We start from the raw sequence: 24325 nt of genomic DNA, 5'->3' as shown, positions 1-24325 counted from the left end.
ACACTTTCTTAGATACTCCCAACAAAGAAGCTTAGTGCATGCATACATTCTTTATTATGGTCCAAAGACCTGAGAAAACAGTTTCAAAAGTGGGCGGCTTTCAACAAATTAAAACACAATATGACATCAGACCTTAAAAACTTCCCCTGAACAGGGCTTCCCTTAACAAACTTTATTTGGGCAATTTGATTCCATTCATATGTTGTCACTGATGTTTTCTAGAAATCATACTCTGTTTTTTACCAACATTAAACATCTGGATGAATGACAAGATATAAAATCTCTTATACCACACCAGTCACTTGTGAGGAAGACATAAGAACTACTTCTTCACCATACAGCAAGAGTGAAACTGGTCTATCCCTCAGATATACTGGTCTACAAATGTACAGTATGAGGTGATACTAATATTGTTTACATTCACATTAAACAATAGAGCCTGATAACATTTTTGTCACCCACACCCAAAAGCTGGAGTACTACTTGACCATTCCAAAGAGTGTGCTACATGAACTTTTACAGAAGTCTTGTTGCATCTTTATAATTAAATACAGCCACCCACCTTGTACACCTGTTTGCTATAATTTCTCCCATATGCATTCTCCACTAACCAGATCAATGGAAAATGCAAGATACAGGGAACATTTCTTTACATATATTGGATTAGTCAATTGAGAAATTGATGCCCTTTTGATTTCAAGATCTGTTTACTAAGGGCAGAAATTTGGTATGGATTCTATGATGTAAGACTTAGAGAGGCAAAATCAGCCTCTAAGTGTGATCGAGCTCTGGAGTTGAGTGATATTTCATTTCAGTGGGCAGACATGTCTGCTCCCCTCAGTGAAAAACAAATCCCTGGAAAGAGGTTGGTTTATTCAGCTGAAACCTTGTGATAATCTGGATCGTCTTACATCTCCTTAAACATGCAATCAGCTTAGTGAACAAGAAGAGGATCTAATTTCTCAGTATGAGAAGATAAATACATTTACCTACAGGAACTCAAGATGGGGGGGCATTTAAAATGGACAGAATCCATACCCTAATTTTAAATAAAACCCCCAAAACCAAAAGCACCTCTTGGAATATTTCCCATAATCTGGCCCATTATACCACCCAGTGTCTCAAAACCTCAGTGCTGGGAAGAGATGATCATAATTCGCGTGGCACAGTCAATCTAGTTAATTTTGGTTTTGCCCCTCAGCTTGCTCAAAATTTGAGGCATAGGTTTTATGCTCATATAGGATCAGGAATGGTTGGGAATTAGTTCACATAAAAGATGTTTTAGTTTTATACAATAAAATTAGCTGTTGAAATAAATCCTCAAAAACGAAGTCATGCCTCATTCTTTATGTGAGTACAAGGCCAACATGAGATGGGGTCAACTGAATTTGGGGAGGGAATGCATCAAACACTCATACCGCAATTCCAATGGCATTTCTATTACTGTCATATCTGATGAAATATGAGTAAGAGTCAAATAAAGAGATTAATCTGTATTTTAATTTATTTTTTCTTCCTCATCATTTGCTCCCTGCTGTTCAGCTCAGGCCTTAGCACAATAATGTAGCATTTGGGGGAAAAGATGCAACCCAGTAATCCAGCACTGGAGGCCAAGATGGAGAAGATCTCCACAGCCACCATATATTTCCCTTTGGTGCTCAAGTAGGTTGGCACAAAGGACAACCAAACACTGCAAAACACCAACATGCTGAAAGTGATAAATTTGGCTTCATTGACACTGTCAGGGAGTTTCCTAGAAAAGAAAGCTACTATGAAGCTGGCAGTGGCCAGGGAGCCCATGTAGCCTAAGACAGAGTAAAACATGGAAGCTGAACCCTCGTTACATTCAAGTATGATTTCCCCAATCACTGAATGTGTGTCCTTATCAGGAAATGGTGGAGAAGTACTTAACCAAAGAGCACAAATGGCAGCTTGGATGAAGCAGCAGAAGAGGACAATAGAATTGGTCAGGCCTTTCCCCACCCATTTCCTTATGCTGGATCCTGGTTTGGTGGCCATAAATGCCACAACCACAGTGACCGTCTTTGCCAACACAGTGGAAATGGCCAAAGAGAAAACAAGGCCAAAAGCCATTTGTCGGAGAAGACAGATCACCCTTCCAGGCTGTCCAATGAAAAGCAAGGAGCACAGGAAGCAAAGGAGGAGGGAGATGAGAAGGATGTAGGTGAGGGTCCGGTTGTTGGCTTTGACTATGGGAGTATCCTTGTGCTTCAGGAAAATGCCAAGTACTAAAGTTGTGATGAGAGAGAGAGAAATAGCCAACACCACTAAGATGATCCCCAGATTTTCTTTGTAAGAGAGGAAGCTCACAATCCTGGGAACACACTGAGTTTGATCCATGTTGGGATATTGGTCCTCTGGACAATTGACACAAGCGTCTATGTCTGAAAAAGGGAAGAGGTGCTTAAGTATTTCAAAGGGCTGACCAACATCTATCTAAACACAAACAGCTGTTGAAGAACGCCTTTACACTAGGTAATGCCAGTCAAAAGCAATCAGCCACAAGAAGGTTTGAGGATGTCTATTTCTGTGTTCTTGCAGTTCTTTCACAAAATCTTATAATTTGAATCTTATAATTTATAATAATGAATCTTATAATCTTTCACTTACTTTGAAAGTAAGTGAGACTGCATTTTGGATGGTTTTTGAACTAGTGGACCAGTAGCTGATTCAGAAAGTGGTTAGAAAAGAATGAATTACCGTATTTTTCGCTCTATAAGACGCACCAGACCACAAGACTCACCTAGTTTTTGGAGGAGGAAAACAAGGGGGGGGGGGAATTCTGAATCTCAGAAGCCAGAACAGCAAGAGGGATCGGTACGCAATGAAAGCAGTAATCCCTCTTGCTGTTCTGGCTTCTGTGATAGCTGCGCAGCCTGCATTCGCTCCATAAGACGCACACACATTTCTCCTTACTTTTTAGGAGGGAAAAAGTGAGTCTTATAGAGCAAAAAATACAGTATATGGCATCCTGTATTTTCTCTTGTATTTACAATACCTGATCTATGAAGAAAGACACAATTTCAGATGGCCCATAGAATAATAATGGGCTGGTCCAGTTGGAAGGCAGAAACCTAGCTCTAATGGATGCATGGATTAGTCAGTCTAGTTAGTATTTAGTGTCTAGCTGATTTGCCTGGCTCTTGGTGTCTAGTTGAAGGATTGAAAGACGTGTGTATAGAAAGTAGCCCACGGTACAAGTTAAAACTCACATTAGTTGCTCCCTCCACTTTTGCCTCAGGACCCACCAACTACTCCTAGAAGGTTGCACAGAACAGGATGAGGCCCTGAGGATGCAAAAGGTTTCTTACCCGGGCTTTAGAGTTAGCTGGAACCAGGAGAGGACCTCCTCGTTTCTTGGGAAATTGCTGGCAACCGAGGGGCACTTTGCTCATTTTCCCATCTCAAATAGACTTCTAATCATCCATCCATTCATTCATCTACATTTAGTTATTACATTTATATCCAAGGAACTGCTAGTGGCACATTTGGTTCCCTCCACTTTATCCTCACAATGTCCCATGAGTTGTGTAGGCGGCAAAATTGTGATCGGTCTAATGTAGGGCTGCCATACGTCCGGGTTTTCCCTGACACATCTGGGAATTGGGCTGCTGAATGGCGTCCAGGCAGATTGTTGCTGAATAGGCAAAATGCCTGGAGAAACCTGAACGTATGGCAAGTAGGGGGTTGTTGTTGTTTTAAGATCCTTTAAAAATCCTATAAAAGCCCAATAACTTTGACCTTTTAAAAAAAAATGACAGCAAATCAACAACAAGATAATTGTTCCTGAAAATCCCTTTAGTATTAGACTGCTCTGCATTCATCAGCATTCTCCAAACAAAGGTAATAAATAGCCTATTTATATATATATTAAATCCCATAAATTAGGTCATGGGAATTCCTGCCTCCCACCTTTCTGACTAGAGATCATTCCTTCTGGACACGGAGCACAATCATAGCAGCAAAACTTCTCTCCTTCCTTCTTTTTTCTACTGAAGCCAGGGTTGCAGTTGTCATTGCACACAGAAAGGGGCAGCGCCTGTGCAAAATCATACAGATGAGCAACAACAGATTAGCCCTTTTCAGTCCTTCACCTCCATGTGATTAGACTCATGTGAGGGGCAGAGAGACTGAGGATGAACCAGTTGGCTCAGCTCCTCTGTCGCCCATTTGTTACCAATTCCCAACTTCATCTCCTGGTTTGATCAGTCTAAGACTCAGCCTGAAAGCAGATCATAGGAAAGACAATGCGATTTCCAAACCCCCCAAAATATGAAGTTGTAGAAATAAGATAAAGATATCTTGAAGATAAGAGCAAGGTCCATCTTTTTTCCTTCCAGAAATCACTACATGAAGTAATGATATTCTGTGACATTTTAGCAAAATAAAATATTTTATTTTCCAATGCTTTGTGATAACTTATGTGATAACTTTTTTCATAAAGAAATTAAATGGCATAGATGGCAAAAATAACTCCTTGCTTTATGTTAAGATTTGATTCATGAGGTCAATTTATGTGGTCAAGGATCATAAAGCATAAGATCTACAATAGGGCACCTCAAGAACTGGGTGAGGAGCCCAGAAGGGAACATTCTCCTTTTTTGGAGTCAAGAGTTTGCAGTTATAATTCACCTGATTAAAACATGGATGCCACACAATTTGCTCATCATTGATGGTTAACTCTTTGCCTGCTGGAACCTGAGGCTCCAGTCGTCCAACTTTCAACCTAGTCAGTGAGCCATTGGGGAAAGTGATCCAATTGGTAACGTCAAAACCTTCAACCAGTTCTCCATGTTCATCAAAGTGCACCATATCTCCAGTGCTGATGTTGAATACAAGGCCCTTCAGAAAGGGATGGACCTAGAATATTGAAATATTTACATGGAATTAATGACATGAATAACTTCTTAAAGCAGTATATATGGTGATGGAGTATTTCTACTTGTCTATTATTATTATTATTATTATTATTATTATTATTATCAACATGAAATTAATTACATAAAGAACAGTCTATAGAGGGGATACATTGATTGAAAATGTCTAGCAAACCAGATCGGTAGTTGGGTTCCTATTGTGGGTATTTGGCAAGCTAGCATGACAATGATGTTGACTCTGAGTAAATGTGCACCAGGTCAGGCAGGCTAATATCTGTGGCTCTTGCCACCAGACACGGCTGGAGCTCATTGGGACTGGTGAGGCGAAAAGCCAGGAGATCAGTGGCAGCTGAAGGCAAAGCAAAGAAGTTCAGAGTTGTCTTTACCTGCCATGGTTGCACATTCAGAAAGGCAAATCTCTCTCCTCTTGCCAATCTGTTATGTTTGGAGCTGGATTTGTATATGGAGTTCAAAGCATGTGCCACAGCATAGACAGCTTTGTAGACATTGTAGCTGTGACCAGTCATCTGTTTTTCATACAAAACCCCAGGAAGGTTCTCCAGTTTCTCCTCCAAAGTGCAGGGGTCTTTCTGCTCAGCCTCCACCTCCTGTCCATTAGATGCTTTCAGGGAGCAGGTGAAAGTCTGTTCCCAGACATCCTGGATGAATACATCCTCTTTGTGCCAGAAGGGTCTTATCGTCTGAATGAACTTCTGGAACCCTAATGGCTGACTTGAGTGGACTGTGAAGGAGAGAGTACCATGGAACATCTGTATTTCCCAGTCTTTCTGAATAGACACTGAATCAAAATCCCAGTGAGATGTAGCAACCCACACTTTACCCAGAGGTGGCCATCCCATTACAGGTACTATAAAGGATAATACTCTCAAAACCTGGAAGGATGGAGGTTCCCCATAAACCACAAATACATTAGCTTTTGTCTCAAACACAATTGCATAACTTTCCCAGTGCTGTAAGGCCAAGCGTATCATCTCATCCAGATAATTCCATTTTTCTAATCTTACTATGAAATCATAGCAGATGCCATGCTCAAAGAGTAGTGGTAAAATTGTCTGTAGAAACTGGTCCCCTTTGTCATCATCCACAGCACAAAGTACAATCCATGTCCATCTGAAATGCTCAAGTAATTGCACAATTCCTGTGTGCTGTTTGGCTTCATTTGGGACCATCTGGTATAAAAATGGGAACAGCTTGTTTGCATCCTGTATCGCCAAAAAGGATCCATATGTGAGCTAAAATAGAGTGTATGAGGGGCTTTTTTATGGATTATGAGAGACTGCAAAACTATAGATTTCACAGGTACTTCAGAGACATAGCTTTCCCAATAAATGTCTGCATAGGTTCTTAAAGAAGAAAACTTCAAATTAGGGAAAACAATGTGGAAGATTAGCCAATAATCTGCTTCATTATTGATAATTTCTTAATGTTTCTCCTAATGTTTTAAAAATATCTAGTCCAGCCCTATAGAGTAGTAGACAACAAATATTTCCTCTCTTCTATAACAGCCATTAATGTATTTTAGAGTACTACATTAACCTCCTTAGTCATTTCCTCTCTGGACTAAAGTTGCACAGTTCTGTCAGCCATTGCTTACATTATGTGTTTTCAGTTGTGTATTAGGTCTAGTAAAGAAAAAGAAAGAAACCATAGAAACTCAAATCCTTTACATCCTAGGAACAATAATTCCATTCCACTTCAATTTACAAATACTCAAGTTTTCTGGACTATTGGCTCTCAGCACTGCTTGGTTAATCCTAATCCAAACTGCCCTCCTGAATAAAACTTTGCAGGAACCTTGTCAAAACTTTATCAAAATCAAACTTTAACTTTAACTTCAAGATATTATACATTCTTGAAAGATTGGATAATTCAACCACTAAAGGAAGTTTGTAATGGAATTTTGGAGGGGGGAAAAGCACCAGAGTCGTGGAAGGAAACTTACATTACACTTATACTGAAGACTGATTCTGAGAAGACACAACTTAAGAATTACCGCCCCATATCTTTGCTTAATGTGGATTACAAAATTTTTGCAGACATTTTGGCTAAAAGATTAAAAAAAGTACTAGTGGAAGAGATACATAAAGACCAAGCAGGCTTTCTCCCGGGCAGACACTTGTCTGATAATACGAGAAATATAATTAATATTTTAGAAAAATTACAAGTGAACATTAACACTAAAGCAGTCTTGATATTTGTAGACGCGGAGAAAGCTTTTGACAACATTTCTTGGAGTTTCATGAAGAAGAATCTTCAGGGGATGGGGGTTGGTCAAGGTTTTGGAAATGGTATAGGTGCAATTTATTCAGAACAAAAGGCCAAACTAATTGTTAATAATGTGGTTACGGAGGAACTTAAGATAGAGAAAGGGACACGACAAGGTTGCCCAATTTCCCCATTGCTCTTTATTTCGGTCCTGGAGGTTCTCCTAAATATGATCAGAAGGGACCAATTGGTCAAAGGTATACAAGTTGGAGCTAAACAGTACAAATTGAAAGCATTTGCAGATGATCTAGTATTGACATTACAGGAGCCAGAAGCTAGTACCAAAAGAGTACTTGAACTGATTCAAGAATCTGGTCAGGTTGCAGGATTTAAGCTGAACAAATTTAAAACTAAGGTTTTAGAGAAAAATCTAACTGCGATTGAGAAAGAGAGGTTTCAGAAGGAGACAGGTCTAACGCTGGTTAAGAAAGTAAAATACCTGGGGGTTAATATGACTGCTAAGAATGTGAATTTATTTAAAGATAACTATGAAAAATGCTGGTCAGAGGTGAAAAAGGACTTAGAAATATGGTCAAACCTGAAGCTTTCCTTGCTAGGCCGTATTGCCGCTATAAAAATGAATGTATTGCCAAGAATGTTGTTTCTGTTTCAATCATTGCAAATTTTGGATAAAATGGACTGTTTCAAGAAGTGGCAGAGAGATATTTCTAGATTTGTCTGGCAGGGCAAGAAGCCCAGAATAAAATTTAAAATACTAACTGATGCAAAGGAAAGGGGTGGATTTGCCCTGCCAGACCTTAAACTCTATTATGAATCAGCAGCATTTTGCTGGCTGAAAGAATGGCTGCTTCTTGAGAACACAGACATTTTGGATCTAGTAGGTTTTAATAATGTATTTGGTTGGCATGCATATTTGTGGTATGATAAGGTCAAAGCACATAAAGCATTTAAAACCCATATTGTTAGGAAAGTGTTGTTTAATGTCTGGATAAGATATAAAGATCTACTTGAAAGTAAAACCCCAAGGTGGTTGTCACCGATGGAAGCGAAGGCTCAGAAAAAGCTCAATATGGAGCCCAAATGGCCGAAATATTGGGAGATTTTGGAACAAGAAGGAGATAAATTGAAATTCCAGAGCTTTGAGAAACTAAAAGATAAAGTGCGAGATTGGCTTCATTATTATCAAATAAGGGAGGCTTACAATCTAGATAAGAAAGTTGGCTTCCAGGTGGAAAAATCAAAACTGGAAACAGAACTGTTAGATCCCAAAACTAAGATACTATCAAGAATGTATAACTTGCTGTTGAAATGGAATACTCAGGATGAAATAGTGAAATCTGCTATGATAAAATGGGCACAAGATGTTGGACATAACATTATGTTCGCTGACTGGGAAAAGTTATGGACCACAGGTATGAAATTTACGGCATGCAATGCCTTAAGAGAGAATATTATGAAAATGATATACAGGTGGTACATGACACCAGTCAAGCTTGCAAAAATATACCATCTGCCCGATAATAAGTGTTGGAAATGTAAAGAAAATGAAGGTACATTCTTTCACCTTTGGTGGACGTGCCCAAGGATTAAGGCTTTCTGGGAGATGATCTATAATGAAATGAAAAAGGTACTTAAATATACATTCCTGAAGAAACCAGAGGCCTTTCTCCTGGGCATGGTCGGCCAATTGGTGCTAAAGAAGAATAGAACTTTCTTTATGTATGCAACAACAGCAGCAAGAATACTCATCGCAAAGTATTGGAAGACACAAGATCTACCCACCCGGGAAGAATGGCAGATGAAAGTGATGGATTACATGGAACTGGCGGAAATGACTGGCAGAATCCGAGACCAGGGAGAAGAGTCGGTAGAAGAAGATTGGAAGAAATTTAAAGACTATTTACAGAAACACTGCAAAATTAAGGAATGTTAGAGGGATGCTGGAATGAAGTTATGTGGTTTTAGCAATAATGTCATAAAGGAGTATGTAAAAATGGATTGATAATAGGTGAAAATGTAAAGTTATAATATATTAAGATAAAATATTAAGATAAAAGTAAAAAGGGTAAGGACTTGCTGAAACAACTATTGAACTAGAATACAAAAAAGGGAGGTATGAGGAGGTCAAAGAAATAAGCAAATGAAAGATAAGACATGGAAAGACTGATCTGTTTCTAATTGTTTTTTATTGTTCTGTATTTTGTATTTTTTTTGGTTTCTTTTTATTTTTTCTTTTCCTTTTTTCTATTTTTGTAATCTCTTTGAAACTTTAATAAAGACTATTTTTTTTAAAAAAAACTTTATCAAAATCAAGATAGTATTTCCCATACACCCATGCTCCCGATTTACCTGTGGAATCTTGTGGGTTGCTGAAATGGTGGCCATATTGGCAGAAATTTCAGAGATGCATCCTCCAATGAGAGCTATCAGATTGTTCCACTTGTGACACTTGAAGTTGGGGACAAATCTATGCTGTGTGGAAAGCAGGTTGAGCGTGGCCTTGTAGGTCATCCTTGCAGTGTAGTAGCTATTGAGGACGCGGAACCCTAGAGAGATGTTGGATAAGACTTTGGGATTCTCATTGATTTCTTTGACAGCAAATGCTAAGGCCAGGATGTGCTGGTAGTTCTTTGGCACGGAGCTGTAATAAAATTACAACTGGACTGAAATGAAGAAGGGGAAGAAGGGGAAGAAGAGGAAGAAGAGGAAGAAGAGGAAGAAGAGGAAGAAATGCTTCCTGCATTTAAGGGAGTTACTCTTTGTACCAGTAAAAACAAGCAGTTGAAAGTCAATAGGTGTGGCCTTCCCAACACAGTGCCCATAGGTGCAAGAAAGCCATAGAGAACATCACCTGAGGCCACAGAGCCTCCGATCCCTTCCCTTGCTGACTGCTTACTTCACCATGAGATGTTGTGAGATGTATGCCTGCCAGAAGTACATATAACTGAATAATGAAATTTCATCTCTGAATACTTTTCTAGGCTCTGAACTTCACCTGAGCAGTGGAGCAGAAAATGGAGCACTCAGAGAGCAAAAGTGGAGCAATCTGAGGCAAAAGCAAGGGGAGAAAGTGCTGCACTGCAAAAGTGAGGAGAGACAGAAAATAGTAGGAATTGTGTTCCATAGAGAGGAATCAGAAGGTGCACATGGACATAAACTCACATCCCTCAAGGCTGAGAAGGAACAAAGTGTGGACAGAACAGAAATAGTGGGGCAGTGACAAGGCATGATCCACCATGTGAAAATGCTGTAGAAGGTTTACTATATCATGAAAAGCAGCACAGAACAGTCTATTTTAGTGGGGCTTGCAAGGGAAAACTTAGCAGTAGAAACAGTTAATAAGAGAAATGAATACAGTAAACCCACAATCTGTATTCAGCTTTACATGCCTGGCAAAACAATAAAAAATTAATCCAAAGGGGGTGCATGTCTGGGGAAAAAGACTATGGAAATCCCATCTGCCATTGAACCCGATTTATATTGACTATATACAAAGCTGGCTTTTGGCGTGATTTCCGGAACGTGACCCTCGTGTAAATTGGGGGCTTCCTGTCTCTGTCTCTCTGTCTACCCATATCCACCCTTGCCCCTCATCTTGTCATGCTGAGGTTGAGTACCTCATACCTCTTCCATAATACTAAAGAATGCTTAACCCCACCCTTAAAATTTTATTGGGTTTCCATGAAGAAGAACATCAAAATATGAATCACAGTAATGCGTAATGATGCGTTTTCAATCATTTCAGTCTGATTATATTATACACGGATAGAAGGGGAATAAATAATGCCTTACATAGGTTCATCAATCAGTATCTGTGAAGGCTGTTCCCTGAAAGACTGGATATTAGAGAAGTATATGACTTGCGAAACCATCTCACCAATTACTAGGTCTCCTGGCTGGTAAAATTCGTGAGCAATAGGAAGAGGATCATCATAAATGCTGCAGTTAATAGAATGTGCCTTGCATATAGTGTGGAGCAGAAGTAACAGCAGAAACAGCACCAGGAGGATCCTGCTGAGAAATCTTCCCCTCCCAATGTAGATTCCCATGTTTCCACTACAGCCTTATATGTGGATGTTATCAGTTTGGCTAAAGTATCCTTTGAATAGGGGGCTGTTAGGTAATCTATGCACCAGCGCTTTGGTCTTTGAGTTAAAAATGGTTCTTCATGTGTCAGTAGTTATACCCATGCCAGTTACTCCAAAGACCAGACAGTACATTATGGTGAAGCAGCATTACAGTTAAACAATATGCTAAACTATGTGCTAAACCATGTGCTAAACCATGCCTAGTCAAGGAAGTTCACATTTCACAAAAATAATGTTCCTTGCAATTGATGACTGCACCGAAGCATATCCAAACATGTAAAAGAAGAATGATGATACAAAAGACTGGCAGAACCCTGGCTGTGCCTAGACATCGCTCTGAACATTAGCAAGTTGTTATGCCTTTTTAAAGATGCTATTGTTTTTTAATCCAAACAGAATGTGTATATCTACTATGTAAGAGGATGGAAGCCAGCAATTTTGACAATGATGGAAATAATTCCTCAGTGTGTTCTTCGTATTTGCAGTTGCAACATGCCTGACCAAATTGCTAAAGCCTCTCCCCCCTGAATTGTACAACTATTGTTGTCTTCCTTGAGAGATAATAAGTAGGCAGCATTGCTTAGTCCTGAGCAAGAGTTATGTTTTCCCAGAGATCATTTTTAGTTGGCAGAAAATGAAGGTCTGGGTTTAAACGTAGAGTCAAGTCCGAGAGTACGTGAGATTCAGTCCCGTCCCATCCTGTCCCCCACCCGGAAGATGGGTTCATCTCCTTCATCACATCCCTTCCCAGTATTGTTGGCCCCCATATTGTTATCAATAACAAATTGATATTAGGGGTGCCATATTTCTCAAAGTAAAAACCAGGACACCCCAAAAGTTGTTGAGCTTTTTTTTTTTTTTACTTATGCAGTACAGTGGTACCTTGGTTTACAAACTTAATCCATTCTGGAAGTCCGTTCTTAAACCAAAGCGTTCTTAAACCAAGGCTTGCTTTCCCATACAGCGGGAGAAACTCAATTTACAAATGGAACACACTCAACAGGAAGCGGAACATGTTCTGCTTCCAAGGCAAAGTGAACAAACCAAAACACCTACTTCTGGGTTTGCAGCGTTCTTAATCCAAGTTGTTCATAAACTAAGCTGTTCTTAAACCAAAGTACCACTGTATTATCATTCTGCAGCGTCCAAACCTAGCAATTAGGAACAGAGCCCAGCCCAAGCAGCTTACAGTCAGAATTGGACTTCTGTGTACATGTCTGGGAAAAGTAAAAACCAGCATGCCCCAAGCCTTTTTTTTTTAAAAAAAAAACTTATACATTACAGTTGTACCTTGGTTCTCAAATGCCTTGGTACTCGTACGTTTTGACTCCCAAACGCTCAAAACCTGGATGCAAGTGTTCCAGTTTTTGAACGTTCTTTGGAAGTCCAACGTCCGACATGGGTTCCATGAGTGAGTGCAAGAAGCTCCTGCAGCTCCTGCAGGCAATTGGAAACCGTGCCTTGGTTTTTGAATGGTTCTGGGAGTCGAATAGACTTCCGGAACGGATTAAGTTTGGCAAACAAGGTACCACAGTACCAAGCTGTTCTTAAACCAAGGTACCACAGTACTATCATTCTGCAGCATGCATCATTAGCAATTTGAAAAAGTCTAGCCCAAGTAGCTTACACTCAGAATTTGACTTCTGTGTACATGTCTGGGAACAAGGAACAGGCTGATTTTCTGAGGTCACCGAAAATACGTATTTGGGCCTTCGGTAATTCAGTCCAGTTGCCAATGGCTCTCTTAGTTTTTCAAGTATGGGCCTGAGCTGTGGTGGCTCCCCTACTGTGGAATACTCTTCACAGAGAGGCTCGTCTGGCACCATCATTACATGTCTTTATTTCATTTGACATCTGTTTACTGAAGGCAGAAATTTGGCCTGCATTCTGTGATGTAAGAGTTGGAGAGACAAATTCAGCCTCTAAGCGTGATCGAGCTCTGGAGTTGAGTGATATTTCATTTTAGTGGGCAGACATGTCTGCTCAGCTTTGTCAGTGAAAAACAAACCCTTGGAAAGAGGTTGGTTCATTCAGTTGATAATAATCTGGATCTTCTTACATCTCTGTAAACATGCAATCAGCTTAGTGAATAAGAAGAGGGCCTTATTTCCCAGTATGAGAAGATAAATACATTTACCTACAGTAACTCAAGGCATTTAAGATGGACAGAATCCATACCCTCATTTAAAAAAACCCCCAAAAGCACCTCTGAATATTTCCCATAATCTGACCCGTTCATCCACTCAGTGTCTCAAAACCTCTGTGCTGGGAAGAGATGATCATAATTCTCTTGGCAAAGTCAATCTAGTTAATTTTGTTTTTGCCCCTCAGCTTGCCCAAAATCTGAGGCATAGGTATGATGCTCCTATAGGATCAGGCACTGTTGGGAATTAGTTCACATAACAGAAGTTTTAATTTTATAGAATAAAATTGGTTGTTGAAATAAATCCTCAAAATCGAAGTGTTGCCTCATTCTTTATGTGAGTACAAGGCCAACATGAGATGGAGTCAACTGAATTTGGCACCATCAGTACATGTCTTTAGACACCTGGCAAAAATATTCCTCTTTACTAGGCCTTTGCCCATTAAATAATCTATTTCTTGTTAAAGCTGTGCAGAGGGGGGCTGTTATTATTGTATTATTATACTGTCTGTTGTTACTCTTTTTATTATGTTTTTATTACTGATGCTCCATAAAATGTGTTCTTAATGTTCTACACTACCATGGGATATTTGGATAAAAGTCAGTATGTAAATCAAATAACAAACAAACAAGCAAACAAGCAAGCAAGCAAGCAAACAAACAAACAAACACTCCCCCACCATCCGCTGGTGTGCACTTCATTCTTCCTTTCTGTAGGGTTCGGGTGCATCATCTCGTTCTCCCTGGGAACTCACTGGCACATCTGAACCAAGCAGATTGAATGCCTTGCACATCAGCTGGTGCAGTGTGTGTGTGTGTGATGCTTCCTGCAGTATTTGGAGGAGCCAGCCAGTTCCCAGGTGGGACTCACTGGCACCCCAAAACCAAGCAGGATTGCAACCTCCCCCATCAGCTAATGCAGGCAGAGTTTAATCTTACTTTCTGCAGCGTTTGGCAACGCCAGCCAGTTCTCAGTAGGAAGAGGGAGGCAAGACGTGACCAAGTACAATGAAACTCCCTGCAAGTCAGCTGATGTTGGGGTGGGAAGGAGAGCTCCCTCATCACCTCCAAACTAACTTCCTACAATGTGCTTCTCCTGCTCCAACTAAGCCTGCCCATCCAAGCTGAATCCTGTCACACACACCAATTGTCCTGATTTGAACAAGACATCACTGATTGACAGAAGCCGCCCTGGCTTCTTATTCCAGGATGAGGTGGGGAGAAAGCCCAGCCAGCAAAGTTGAATGAATGAATGAATGAATGAATGAATGAATGAATGAATGAATGAATCTTTATTTGCGTCAGCCATCGGCCATAGCAATAAAACAACAATACAATATGCAAAGAATAGAAATAAAAAGTCAATTATATAAAATACATTTTAGGGTTTTGAATCAATAGTCAAATAGTGGATCTTATTCTAATTGCCCCAGCTAAAAACCTTGCAGCCTTTGCTGTCACCTGCTCATCTTGATATGCCAAGAGAAAGGACACTGTGGTAATGGCTGGGCGACCAGGAATGGGCAATAAAAGAGGGGTGATAACCTCATTCCTCAAGTCTTTATAAAGAGTGCAAGCAGAAGGGCATGCGCCACCGATTCGTACTGCCATCTCCACAGGGACATAAGCATTTTTTTGTGTGGAATCTTTTGGAATCGTCCCTCAAGTCCATAGCTGTTAACTCCCCCCCCCTTTTTATGGGAAATTCCCTTATTCCAAATAGGATTCCTCGCAAGAAAAGGGAAAAGTTGACAGCTATGCTCAAGTCCAGCTGAGGGCATGACATTCAATCTTGCGAGAGTAAAAGTGCATCTATATTTTAGAATTGCTAGATTATGCCAGAGAGTCGAAATGGGAAGGTGGAAAATTGTCATGCCATGGGCAAAAGTAAAGGCAGAGGAGGGGTGATGGTGGGCCTGAGTGGGGGTCAGCGGCATGGTGGTGGTTTGGAGTGTCCCAGAGGGTCCGTTCTGCAGGGCTCATCACACAACCCTCCAATAGCAGACAAGCCAGAGGGATAAGTGAGTGGAACCGTGGGTGTGACTTTTACCTTTGTAGAGTAGGCCAGTTCCTACAAGCACCCCTCTCTATTGTCCATTCAGACAAGGAAGAGGCATGATCAGAACTCAAGTATATATCTAATGCTATCTAATGCAGGTATCTAATGCTAGTAGGTCTGCTTAGCCCCACTGAAATTAATGCACTCAACATAATCATGCTCATTTATTTGACTGGGTTTACTCTGAGTTCAACTAGCAACGGATACAGCCTGTGAATCAGGGCCCATGGGCTTTGTGGCCTGAGACCAGAGAGAGTCCTGTTTGGACCCTGGGGCTGTGTTTTCCTCACTCTTGACCTGACGCATTAAAGGGACAGAATTAAACATTTCATGGCACATGACTTTGGACTTTGGCACATAAATAGGAGTGGCCTAGCTGGATTGCAAGAAAGAGTGAACTGCTTGGGCAGCGTTTCATAAAACTTTCTGATCTGCGTTAAATCAGCCCTCTAAAGTTCAGTTCTGCCTTGGTCTGTGCACTAGTGTAAACCTGTATAACTGAATGCTGTTCTTGTCATTTGGAGCGAACTCTCTAGGGGCTTCTCTCAACGGCAAACACTGTGTCAAGACCCTGCAATTAGAGATAATTGATGGAGAGCCCTTACAGCCATCGCATATGCTACATACAGGTGCAATTTTCACAGATCATCATTATTCCTGATTATTCAGTATTACAACTAACCTTAAAATAGCGTTTGCTATACAGTTTTCAGTCCTGCATTGTAAACAACACTTTGACTTTTACGTGGTATTAACTGTGACCTGTGTTTACCTGGACGCTGTGCTTCCCACCTTGTGCCAAGTCCCAAATGGGCAGCAAACCAAGACAAGGCTCTGCAATTAGCTGTAATTTTCACAGCAGAAAGCCCAATTAAACTTGTCAGCCAGGATTCTAATTATGAAGCAAACTTCGGCAAGCAGCTGACAGTCAGGAAGAAAGAGAGAAACCTGCTCTTGTCTCTCATCTGCTGTCTGCCACACTTTAGTTTAATGATATCAACAAGCAAATATCTAGCTGGGCCCAGAAACACTCAGGCAGAGCTGATCAACAGACACAAACTGTCTCTCACTTAACAAGGCAAATATCCTATGTGAATCCCATCACAACGAAATGCTTAGAATTTGAACACTAGGTTTGGACTCATCCATGAACGTGGGTCTGTCTCTGAAAAGTACTGGGAAACTTCTTCTAGGCTGGGATGCTGCAGCCAGGCTGTTGCCCAGTGCCAGTGATCTGAAGAATGCGGCTCTGCCACTCAAGCTATTTTAGTGGCTGCCAGGACATTTGCACGCACAATTCAAAGTATCCATAAGCCCCGCTCCGTGCCCAGAAGTGTTGTGGCCCATAGAGTGCAGCAAAATCCTGGGCAAGGTTTTCCTCAGTATCATCTCTGTGTGATGGGATAATGGGGAAAAAGCTGTCCCATAAGCCCTTGCTGCAGAGGGGAGGGCAGGCCTATATAAGGCTTTTCCCCCTGGAGCTTTCAGAGCTTCCCGCTTGCCCACCCTCAGGTTAGAGCCTTCACTGGGCAATTTTGAGTCATTGGTTGACAGGGCCAGAAAGATAATAATAATAATAATAATAATAATAATAATAATAATAATAATAATAATTTATACCCCGCCCATCTGGCTGGGTTTCCCCAGGCACTTTGGGCGGCTTCCAACAAAATACTAAAATACAATAACATATAAAACATTAAAGCTTCCCTAAACAGGGCTGCCCTCAGATCTCTTCTAAAAGTTTGGTAGTTATTTTTCTCTTTGACATCTGGTGGGAAGGTGTTCCACAGGGCGGGTGCCACTACTGAGAAGGCCCTCTGCCTGGTTCCCTGTAACTTGGCTTCTCGCAGCAAGGGAACTGCCAGAAGGCCCTTGGTGCTGGACCTCAGTGTCCAGGCAGAACGATGGGGCTGGAGATGCTCCTTCAGGTCTACTGGACCAAGGCCATTTAGGACTTTCAAGGTCAGCACCAACACTTTGAATTGTGCTCGGAAATGTACTGGGGATTTTCTTTTCTCCAAAGATGATTGGCTTTTTTTTTTTTTCTTTCCCTCAGTGAAATTATGCCTTTCCGTTGATAGGCGGAAGAACATTGTTGCATGAGGTTGGAAATGGCATTGGTCTGCATCAACGTAGTATAGAGGGTCCCCCCTAAGGGGCCTGAGGAGAGGATTGACCATGACAAACCCAAGCGTGGTTTCGGTATCTGCCTGGTTGGAACCTGCACCCTGGTCCTCAAGGGAGACCTTGCTTGCTTGGCCTGCACCACGGCAAGGTTCAACACTGGCCGACTCCCGTTTGGAGTGATCCAAACCCAGCGGATCCATTCCATCAACACGGGGCTTGTGGAATGATGAACTGATCCTGGGACCCAATGCCATGCCAACCCTTGCCCTGCCTGCTGCTGCCAACAAAGATTTGTCCTGATTTTATCCCATCACTATTGTACAGTCTGGTTATTTTGCTGCTTTCATGGGCCACATATTGGGCCTGCCTGGGTAATGATATTTAATGTTCTAAGCAGAACAGGACAGGGATTTTTGAAGGACCACCTCCTCCTAGATCAACATAGTTGCACAATCACACCCTTTTGACACCATAATTGCAAGGTGGTTTTAAGAAGTTAACACTCTGTGCTATGTGATCTTGAGTACACAACTGCAATATTATCCCATGCCTTTATCTAGGTCATCATCACTGAACATATGAGTTCCTTCCTCTTTGGGGTAAGGCGCAGATTTACACACTATCACCTAGTAGGATTACCATCTTTTTCTTCTTCTGTGCCCCATGTTCTCTTCTTTTAGCTGTATCTTGACCTTCAAGTATTGCAGTATCTTCATGAAAAACTTCACCTGATGATTTATATATAGCACACATAACCCTTAATATCATAGAAACATAGGTGCCAAAGCCACTCCCGACATCAGGAGGGTGGGGGTTGCGGGCTCACGCCCACCAACATCCACGCGGGGCTGGCTGCAGCCCTGCGTGATCAGGGGAATCCTCGGGCTGCGTCATACCCCGAGCCAGCCAATCGGCTGGCTGCGGGGGCGGAGATATCTGGGGCATTTAAGGATGGCCCGGCCCAAGAATGCCCCTTTTCCTCTTCATTTCAGCTCCAGTTTCCCACCCACCCACCCTCTAGGTTCCTCTAGGTTTTCCCTCTGACTTTGCTATGGACCTCGGTTGGTCGCCGCAAGGGGCCTGGTAGGAGTTTTTCCACTTGGCTAATTGGCATGGTTTTTAAAGCCATTTGGTTTTTTCGCCTACCTGGTAGGGGTATTATTGTGCTGATGAAACGGGGGGAGGAGCGCCATCACCTCCCCCAAATATTTAGGGGTGGTCTGATAAAGGATTCCGGGGGGCATGGCCTCGTCCGAAACCTATGGAGGCTAGGGCCTAAAGCACGCTCCCGAGCGGTGACCCCTTGGGGAGCGCTTAGGGATGTGCATCTCAGGGGCTCCCCCTGTCGGTGTTAACCTCTACCAGTTTTATCCCAGATAGTCTGATAGGACCAATGCCTAAAGCCAATACCACTCTTACCTGTAATCAATAAAGTTGTGGCCATTTGTTGCCCATTAACCTTAAATTCTGGTGTCCGGTGTCTTTATTTATTCTAACTGGTGGGGGGCGGGAATTGCCACGCAACTCTATGACTTTGAGGACACCTCAGCCCCTACCCCAAATATACTGGGATGGGGCTGAGCTCCCCGCCATCTTGAGGGGCCGACCCTTGGCAGGCCCCACTGGATCTTTCTGCGGCGGCAGCAGGTCCTGTTGGGTCTCACTGGGCCTACTCACAGTCTTGTACTTGGTTCTCGATGTCTTCTAATTTTTTAAGTTTAAAACAAGCACCAGCAGAAGTCAATATATCTCTATAAGTGCCCCATTTCCCTTCTATATTAATTTTCTTTAGGGCATTTGCTTTGATGGGGGATAGCCATAACAATGTTTTTCTTTCCAAAAAATTCTTATATCTCACACAAACACCATACAGACTCTTATTCTCTTGACCAGTGGTGCAGTGGTGAATTCTGAAGTTCAGGAGTTCATTGTGACAGCCCCAAAGACACACCCCAAAGGGGCAAAACCCAGGCCCTTCCCAGGGAGACCATTCTCCCACTGAGGGGTAACACTGAAAACTCAGGAAGGATCTTATATATTATCTACCCCACCCTATAAAAAGGTAAATATTGGAACTTAACCTTCAGCTTGTCTCTGTCAGTCACTCTGTCGATTTCATGACCTTACTGCCCTTTCCCTTTCCACATGCCACAACCACATGTATTGTATGTTTCAAGTTGTACCACTGCATTTAAGCCTTCATTGTCACCTGCTGGGTACCTCACATTGCTCTCCAACTCTAAGATTACAAAAGGATTTTATTTTTTTACTTCCCTATGCATTTATCTATATTTTTATATAGAATAACTGTCAGTCTCAGCTGTTAGCTCATGCAATATGAGATTTCTGAAGTGTTTAGAAAAACAGATGTCTGCATACACTAACCATTTCTGTAAGGAAATGTAAGATTCTGTATTGCACCTGCAACTGGAACCTGTATTAATTTAACTATTTTCTCCCTTCCCTTAATGTGGACAAGGAAACATCCCTGTGGTCCAAAATCCTGAATATCATGTTTCCATTGGTGACACATGTACAGTTGTGGGAAATGGTGCAGGTGCGATTGAGGAAGAGTGTTGGGAAAACTAGGAAGGCCCCTTCAGGGCACCAGTTTGCATCTGGACTGCTTGCTTGCCTGTGGCACTCGCAATTACAAGAGCACTACTCAGTAACAAATGTGCATTATTATTTTGATCTTACTGTAAGTCACAGAGCTCAATAACCAGTAATTATCTCAAATGGCTGGGTTTTATCATCCATCTTGCCAAACCCCATGTACATTTTATCAGGCCATGAACACAACCAATGTCAAAGTGTGAAAGTGTATATAAAATTAATCCTGTGTCATTCAGAGCCCACATGAGAAATTCTTAACATGCAGGTTTTCATGGATCAGATCTTTGGATTTCCCCATTTATCAAAATAACCCAGAACCATTAAATGGAAATTCTTGCAATGCAGTTTATGGAGGATGAGATACAAATATGACTTTCAACATCCCTGTTGGCCCCAAGATGGTTGGAACATTTCTGCTGCAGATTCTTCTCTTCCTGTGGCTACAGTTGCCTCCAACTGAGAGCAAGGAACACTCTGCTGGATGCACCATGATGGAGCCTTTTCAGCTTCCATACCAGAATTATCAGAGAGGGGACCTAATCATTGGAGGAATTGCTAATTATTTTGGCTTTGTATTTGAAGAAATCGATTTCCATGAGCACCCAAACACAAAGCTTATAGATGAACTTTTGTAAGGAAAAACCCATATCCTTCATAGTGTACTCTTGGTGAGCTCATGTATGCTACAATTACACCAAACATACAATGGTGTCCTCAGAACACATTTCCATGTGACTTTCTTCCAGTAGGAATGTTAAACATATATTTTCTTCTCTTTACATTGTGATCTTGGCTTCTTCATTGCTTGATTCCACTTCTTGATGTTTCTATATTCTGCCTGTTCTGCTTTCTCATCACCTGATCCCATGGCTCTCACCGCTTTCTCCCAACTTCATCCTCAACCTCCCTCTGTGTTTCCTTTCACACCATTAATATCTGGTTTTCCTTTGCAGCAGAGCTTGTTCCTCATTTTCACAATCACTACCCTTTAATCTCAGTGACAGGCAAATGGAGCTAGGTGTAGTGAGCAAACTCATTAACAGGGAATTTCCTCCAAGCCAGGAGGAGGCAGGCAGGTAGAGTGGCTGGCCACAAGAGTTCAGTTGGATTAGCACAAAGTGGGCTGGGATAGTTTCCTCGCCACCCCCACCACCTGCTGCCTCGGATGCCATTTTAACCGGAAGTCCTATCATTTAATCTGACAGTCACAGATGCTGTGACACATGAATAGCATAGATTTTGGATTATATTCTCTGTTATACAATGCAAACCATATAGGGAAATAAAACAAAAAAGCAGTTGCAAACTTGTTTTTGCAAAACAAAGTAAGGAAAATGCAGAGGAGGCCCAATGAAATTATTACATCTAAATTAATCTGATCTATTAATCATATTGGCCCTTCTCTGAGTGTGACTAACATGGGCTACAGTATTTTTTTGTACAACCACAATTTTATTTGAAGGAGGGAAGGAGGGAAACTCAGTTACCGTGAAAAAATATATCATGTACCATCTGATGTGCTCTGGTTTCTACTCCCCACCTACACCAAGCACCAAGCACTAACTTCTTTGTTGCTTTATTCTGCTTCTTGGGGTTTCTATCTTCTGCCTGTTTTGCTTTCTCATCACCTCATCCCATGGCTCTCACCACTTTCTCCCAACTTCATCCTCATCCTCCCTCTCTGTTTCCTTTCACACCATTAACATCCGGTTTTTCTTTGCAGCAAAGCTTTATCTTCATATTCACGATCACTATCATTTAATCTGACCGTCACAGATGAATGTGACATATGAATAACATAGAATTTGGATTATAGTCTCTGCTATACAATGTAAACCCTATTGAGTAAAAAAAAAAGGTATCGATACTCAGTTATTTGCAGAGTAGACCCACTGAAATTAATAAACCTAATTTAGTCTGATCTATTAATCCTAATGGGCCTTCTCTGAGTATGACTAACATTGGCTACAGTATATTTTGTACAGCCTCAATTTTATTTGAATGAGGGAAAGATGGAAACTCAGTTACTGTGAAAGAATAGATCTGACCCATCTGATGTGCTCTGGTCACTACTCCCCACCTACACAAACACTTACTGAGAGGCACCAGTCAGAATTTCTGACTTGGGAATTTCTCATCCAGTGAGTGTCCGTTGGTTGCTGAAAGGAAATAAGGAGTTAAAGTGCATGTGATTCAGGAGGTTACCACCGTGCTTAAGAGCAAGAGTAGGAAAATACCTCTGACATACACTATAACTCTTTTTTAGTGAAGTATTGAAGTACTACCAGAATACTCTCTCCCTGGTGTTTGCTGTAAAAGAAATAAAAGAGCACCCTAATATCGTACCGAATATGACCTTTGGGTTCCATGTCTATGATAGCTACACAAATGCAAGGATGACTTATCAGAACACCCTGAAACTTCTGTCCATCACAGAAAGGATTGTCCCCAACTTCAAATGTGAGAAGAAGAAAAACACGATAGCAATTATTGGGGGACTTGACTTTGACATCTCCCTCCACATAGCTACTATCTTAGGCGTCTACAAGATTCCACAGGTATAGTAAGTGTGGGGGCTGTGAAGCTCTTCTGCCTTGGGTCCAATAGTTATCTCCCTGGTTTTTAATACTTTTTGCTTTTGTTCATCTTTCTGAAAAAGGAAATGAGAAAGAAAAAAATATATAAATGATACAAAAGTCTGTCGCTTTCCTTGTTTTTTTTTTAGTAATATTTCAGTGTCCATGCAGTAGTGGTGGGAGTGGAGGGGCTTTGGTGTTTACCTGACTTCATCTTCCATGTGTCGCTGGGAAGCAGCAGGGAGGTTGGAACAGCACAAATGCAGCAGCAGGAGTCTTCCTCCTGCTGCCAGGAAGCTGCACAAGGCCAGCTGCAAGAGGTCAGAGAAACCTTGCTCCTCCTCCTCACCACCAACTGCTGGAGATATGCGTAATGTTCTTGTGAAATCAACATGCATCCATAAATGGAGTCGAGAAATTCTCATGGGTTTGTTCTTCAAGCAGATACTTGGGATGAACCATAACCGTTTGCTCTAACTCTCTAATTCTTGTGGGATTGATTTCTTCCTCCAGATTGCTTACTGCGTATTAGCTCCAGTGAGAAGCCCAGAGTTGCAGCCCCAGACATTTTACCGAACGGTGCCCAATGAGAAATATCAATATGAAGGGATTGTCATGCTACTTCTATATTTCCAGTGGACATGGGTAGGAATTGTGGCATCTGATGATGAAAATGGGGAGACCTTTATGCAAACCTTAGTGCCAATGCTTCCCCAGCATGGAGTCTGTTCAGCTTTCAATGAAAAACTACCAGCCATATCTCAGGGTTTAGATAATTTCAGTTTCTTGGAACTCTTTCGGGCCAAGTCCTCTTTCCTGATGGCCTCAGAAGTCAACATTTTGGTTCTGTGTGCAGAACCTCAGACCATTGCAGTTGTGAAATGGATGCAATATTTCTATTCAGTAGCTGAAGATGTTGCCGAGAAGTCTACAGGCACCGTGTGGATTTTTACAGCCCAGTGGGCTTTCTCTTCAGAAACAATGCAAAGGTATTATGATATACAAGCCTTTGATGGTGCCCTGTCTTTTGCAGTTCACACAGAGGAAGTCCAGGGGTTTAAAGAATTCCTTCAGACCCTGAACCCCAACTCTCCAAATGGAGATGGGTTCCTCCATGCTTTTTGGCAACAGGCATTCAACTGTTTATTTTCTGCTTCCAATGAGAGCAATGAAAACACAAAGACCTGCACTGGCCATGAGAGTCTGGAGAGCCTTCCTGGGCATATCTTTGAAATGACCATGACTGGCCAAAGTTACAGCATCTATAATGCGGTTTATGCCATTGCACATTCTTTACATCAGATGCACTCATCCAGGTCAAAACGCAGAATGGTGGCAGGCAGAGGTGAGCTTGATCCTTCAAAACTGCAACCTTGGCAGGTAAGATTTCCTATTCAGGATAAATCTTTTATTGGGGCTAATTTAATTGGTGATGACACACAGTCCATAGAATGAACACACAAGCACACACGCACGCACACACACACACACACCCTCTTCCAGCATTAACAATTCCCACATTCTTTTCTTTCTTTTTCCTTTTCTTTTTGAAATATTTTTTTGGTTTT

General features: G+C 41.6%; 2 protein-coding genes and 1 long non-coding RNA gene across 3 annotated transcripts in view; 1 reads left to right on the top strand and 2 right to left on the bottom strand.

The window, feature by feature from the left end:
* LOC310751270 (vomeronasal type-2 receptor 26-like) overlaps positions 1-24325 on the top strand; it is a 249162-nt gene that overhangs the window by 18831 nt on the left and 206006 nt on the right. The window lies entirely within an intron of this gene.
* LOC310751424 overlaps positions 1-24325 on the bottom strand; it is a 226988-nt gene that overhangs the window by 128052 nt on the left and 74611 nt on the right. The gene's annotated exons all lie outside the window — the stretch shown is intronic.
* Positions 1504-12633, bottom strand: LOC310750924 (vomeronasal type-2 receptor 26-like; the record flags this gene model as incomplete). Its single annotated transcript, XM_083589321.1, has 7 exons — positions 1504-2405; positions 3934-4060; positions 4654-4881; positions 5285-6151; positions 9495-9786; positions 10938-11084; positions 12554-12633. 7 exons carry the CDS (start codon positions 12631-12633, stop codon positions 1504-1506), a joined length of 2643 nt encoding a protein of 880 aa, XP_083445447.1.

This window comes from Podarcis filfolensis (genome assembly GCF_964270895.1).
Source record: "Podarcis filfolensis genome assembly, chromosome: 16".
Taxonomy (NCBI): domain Eukaryota; kingdom Metazoa; phylum Chordata; class Lepidosauria; order Squamata; family Lacertidae; genus Podarcis; species Podarcis filfolensis.
Note: the sequence above shows the minus strand (reverse complement) of the source record. Positions and strands in the feature narration are given on the sequence as shown.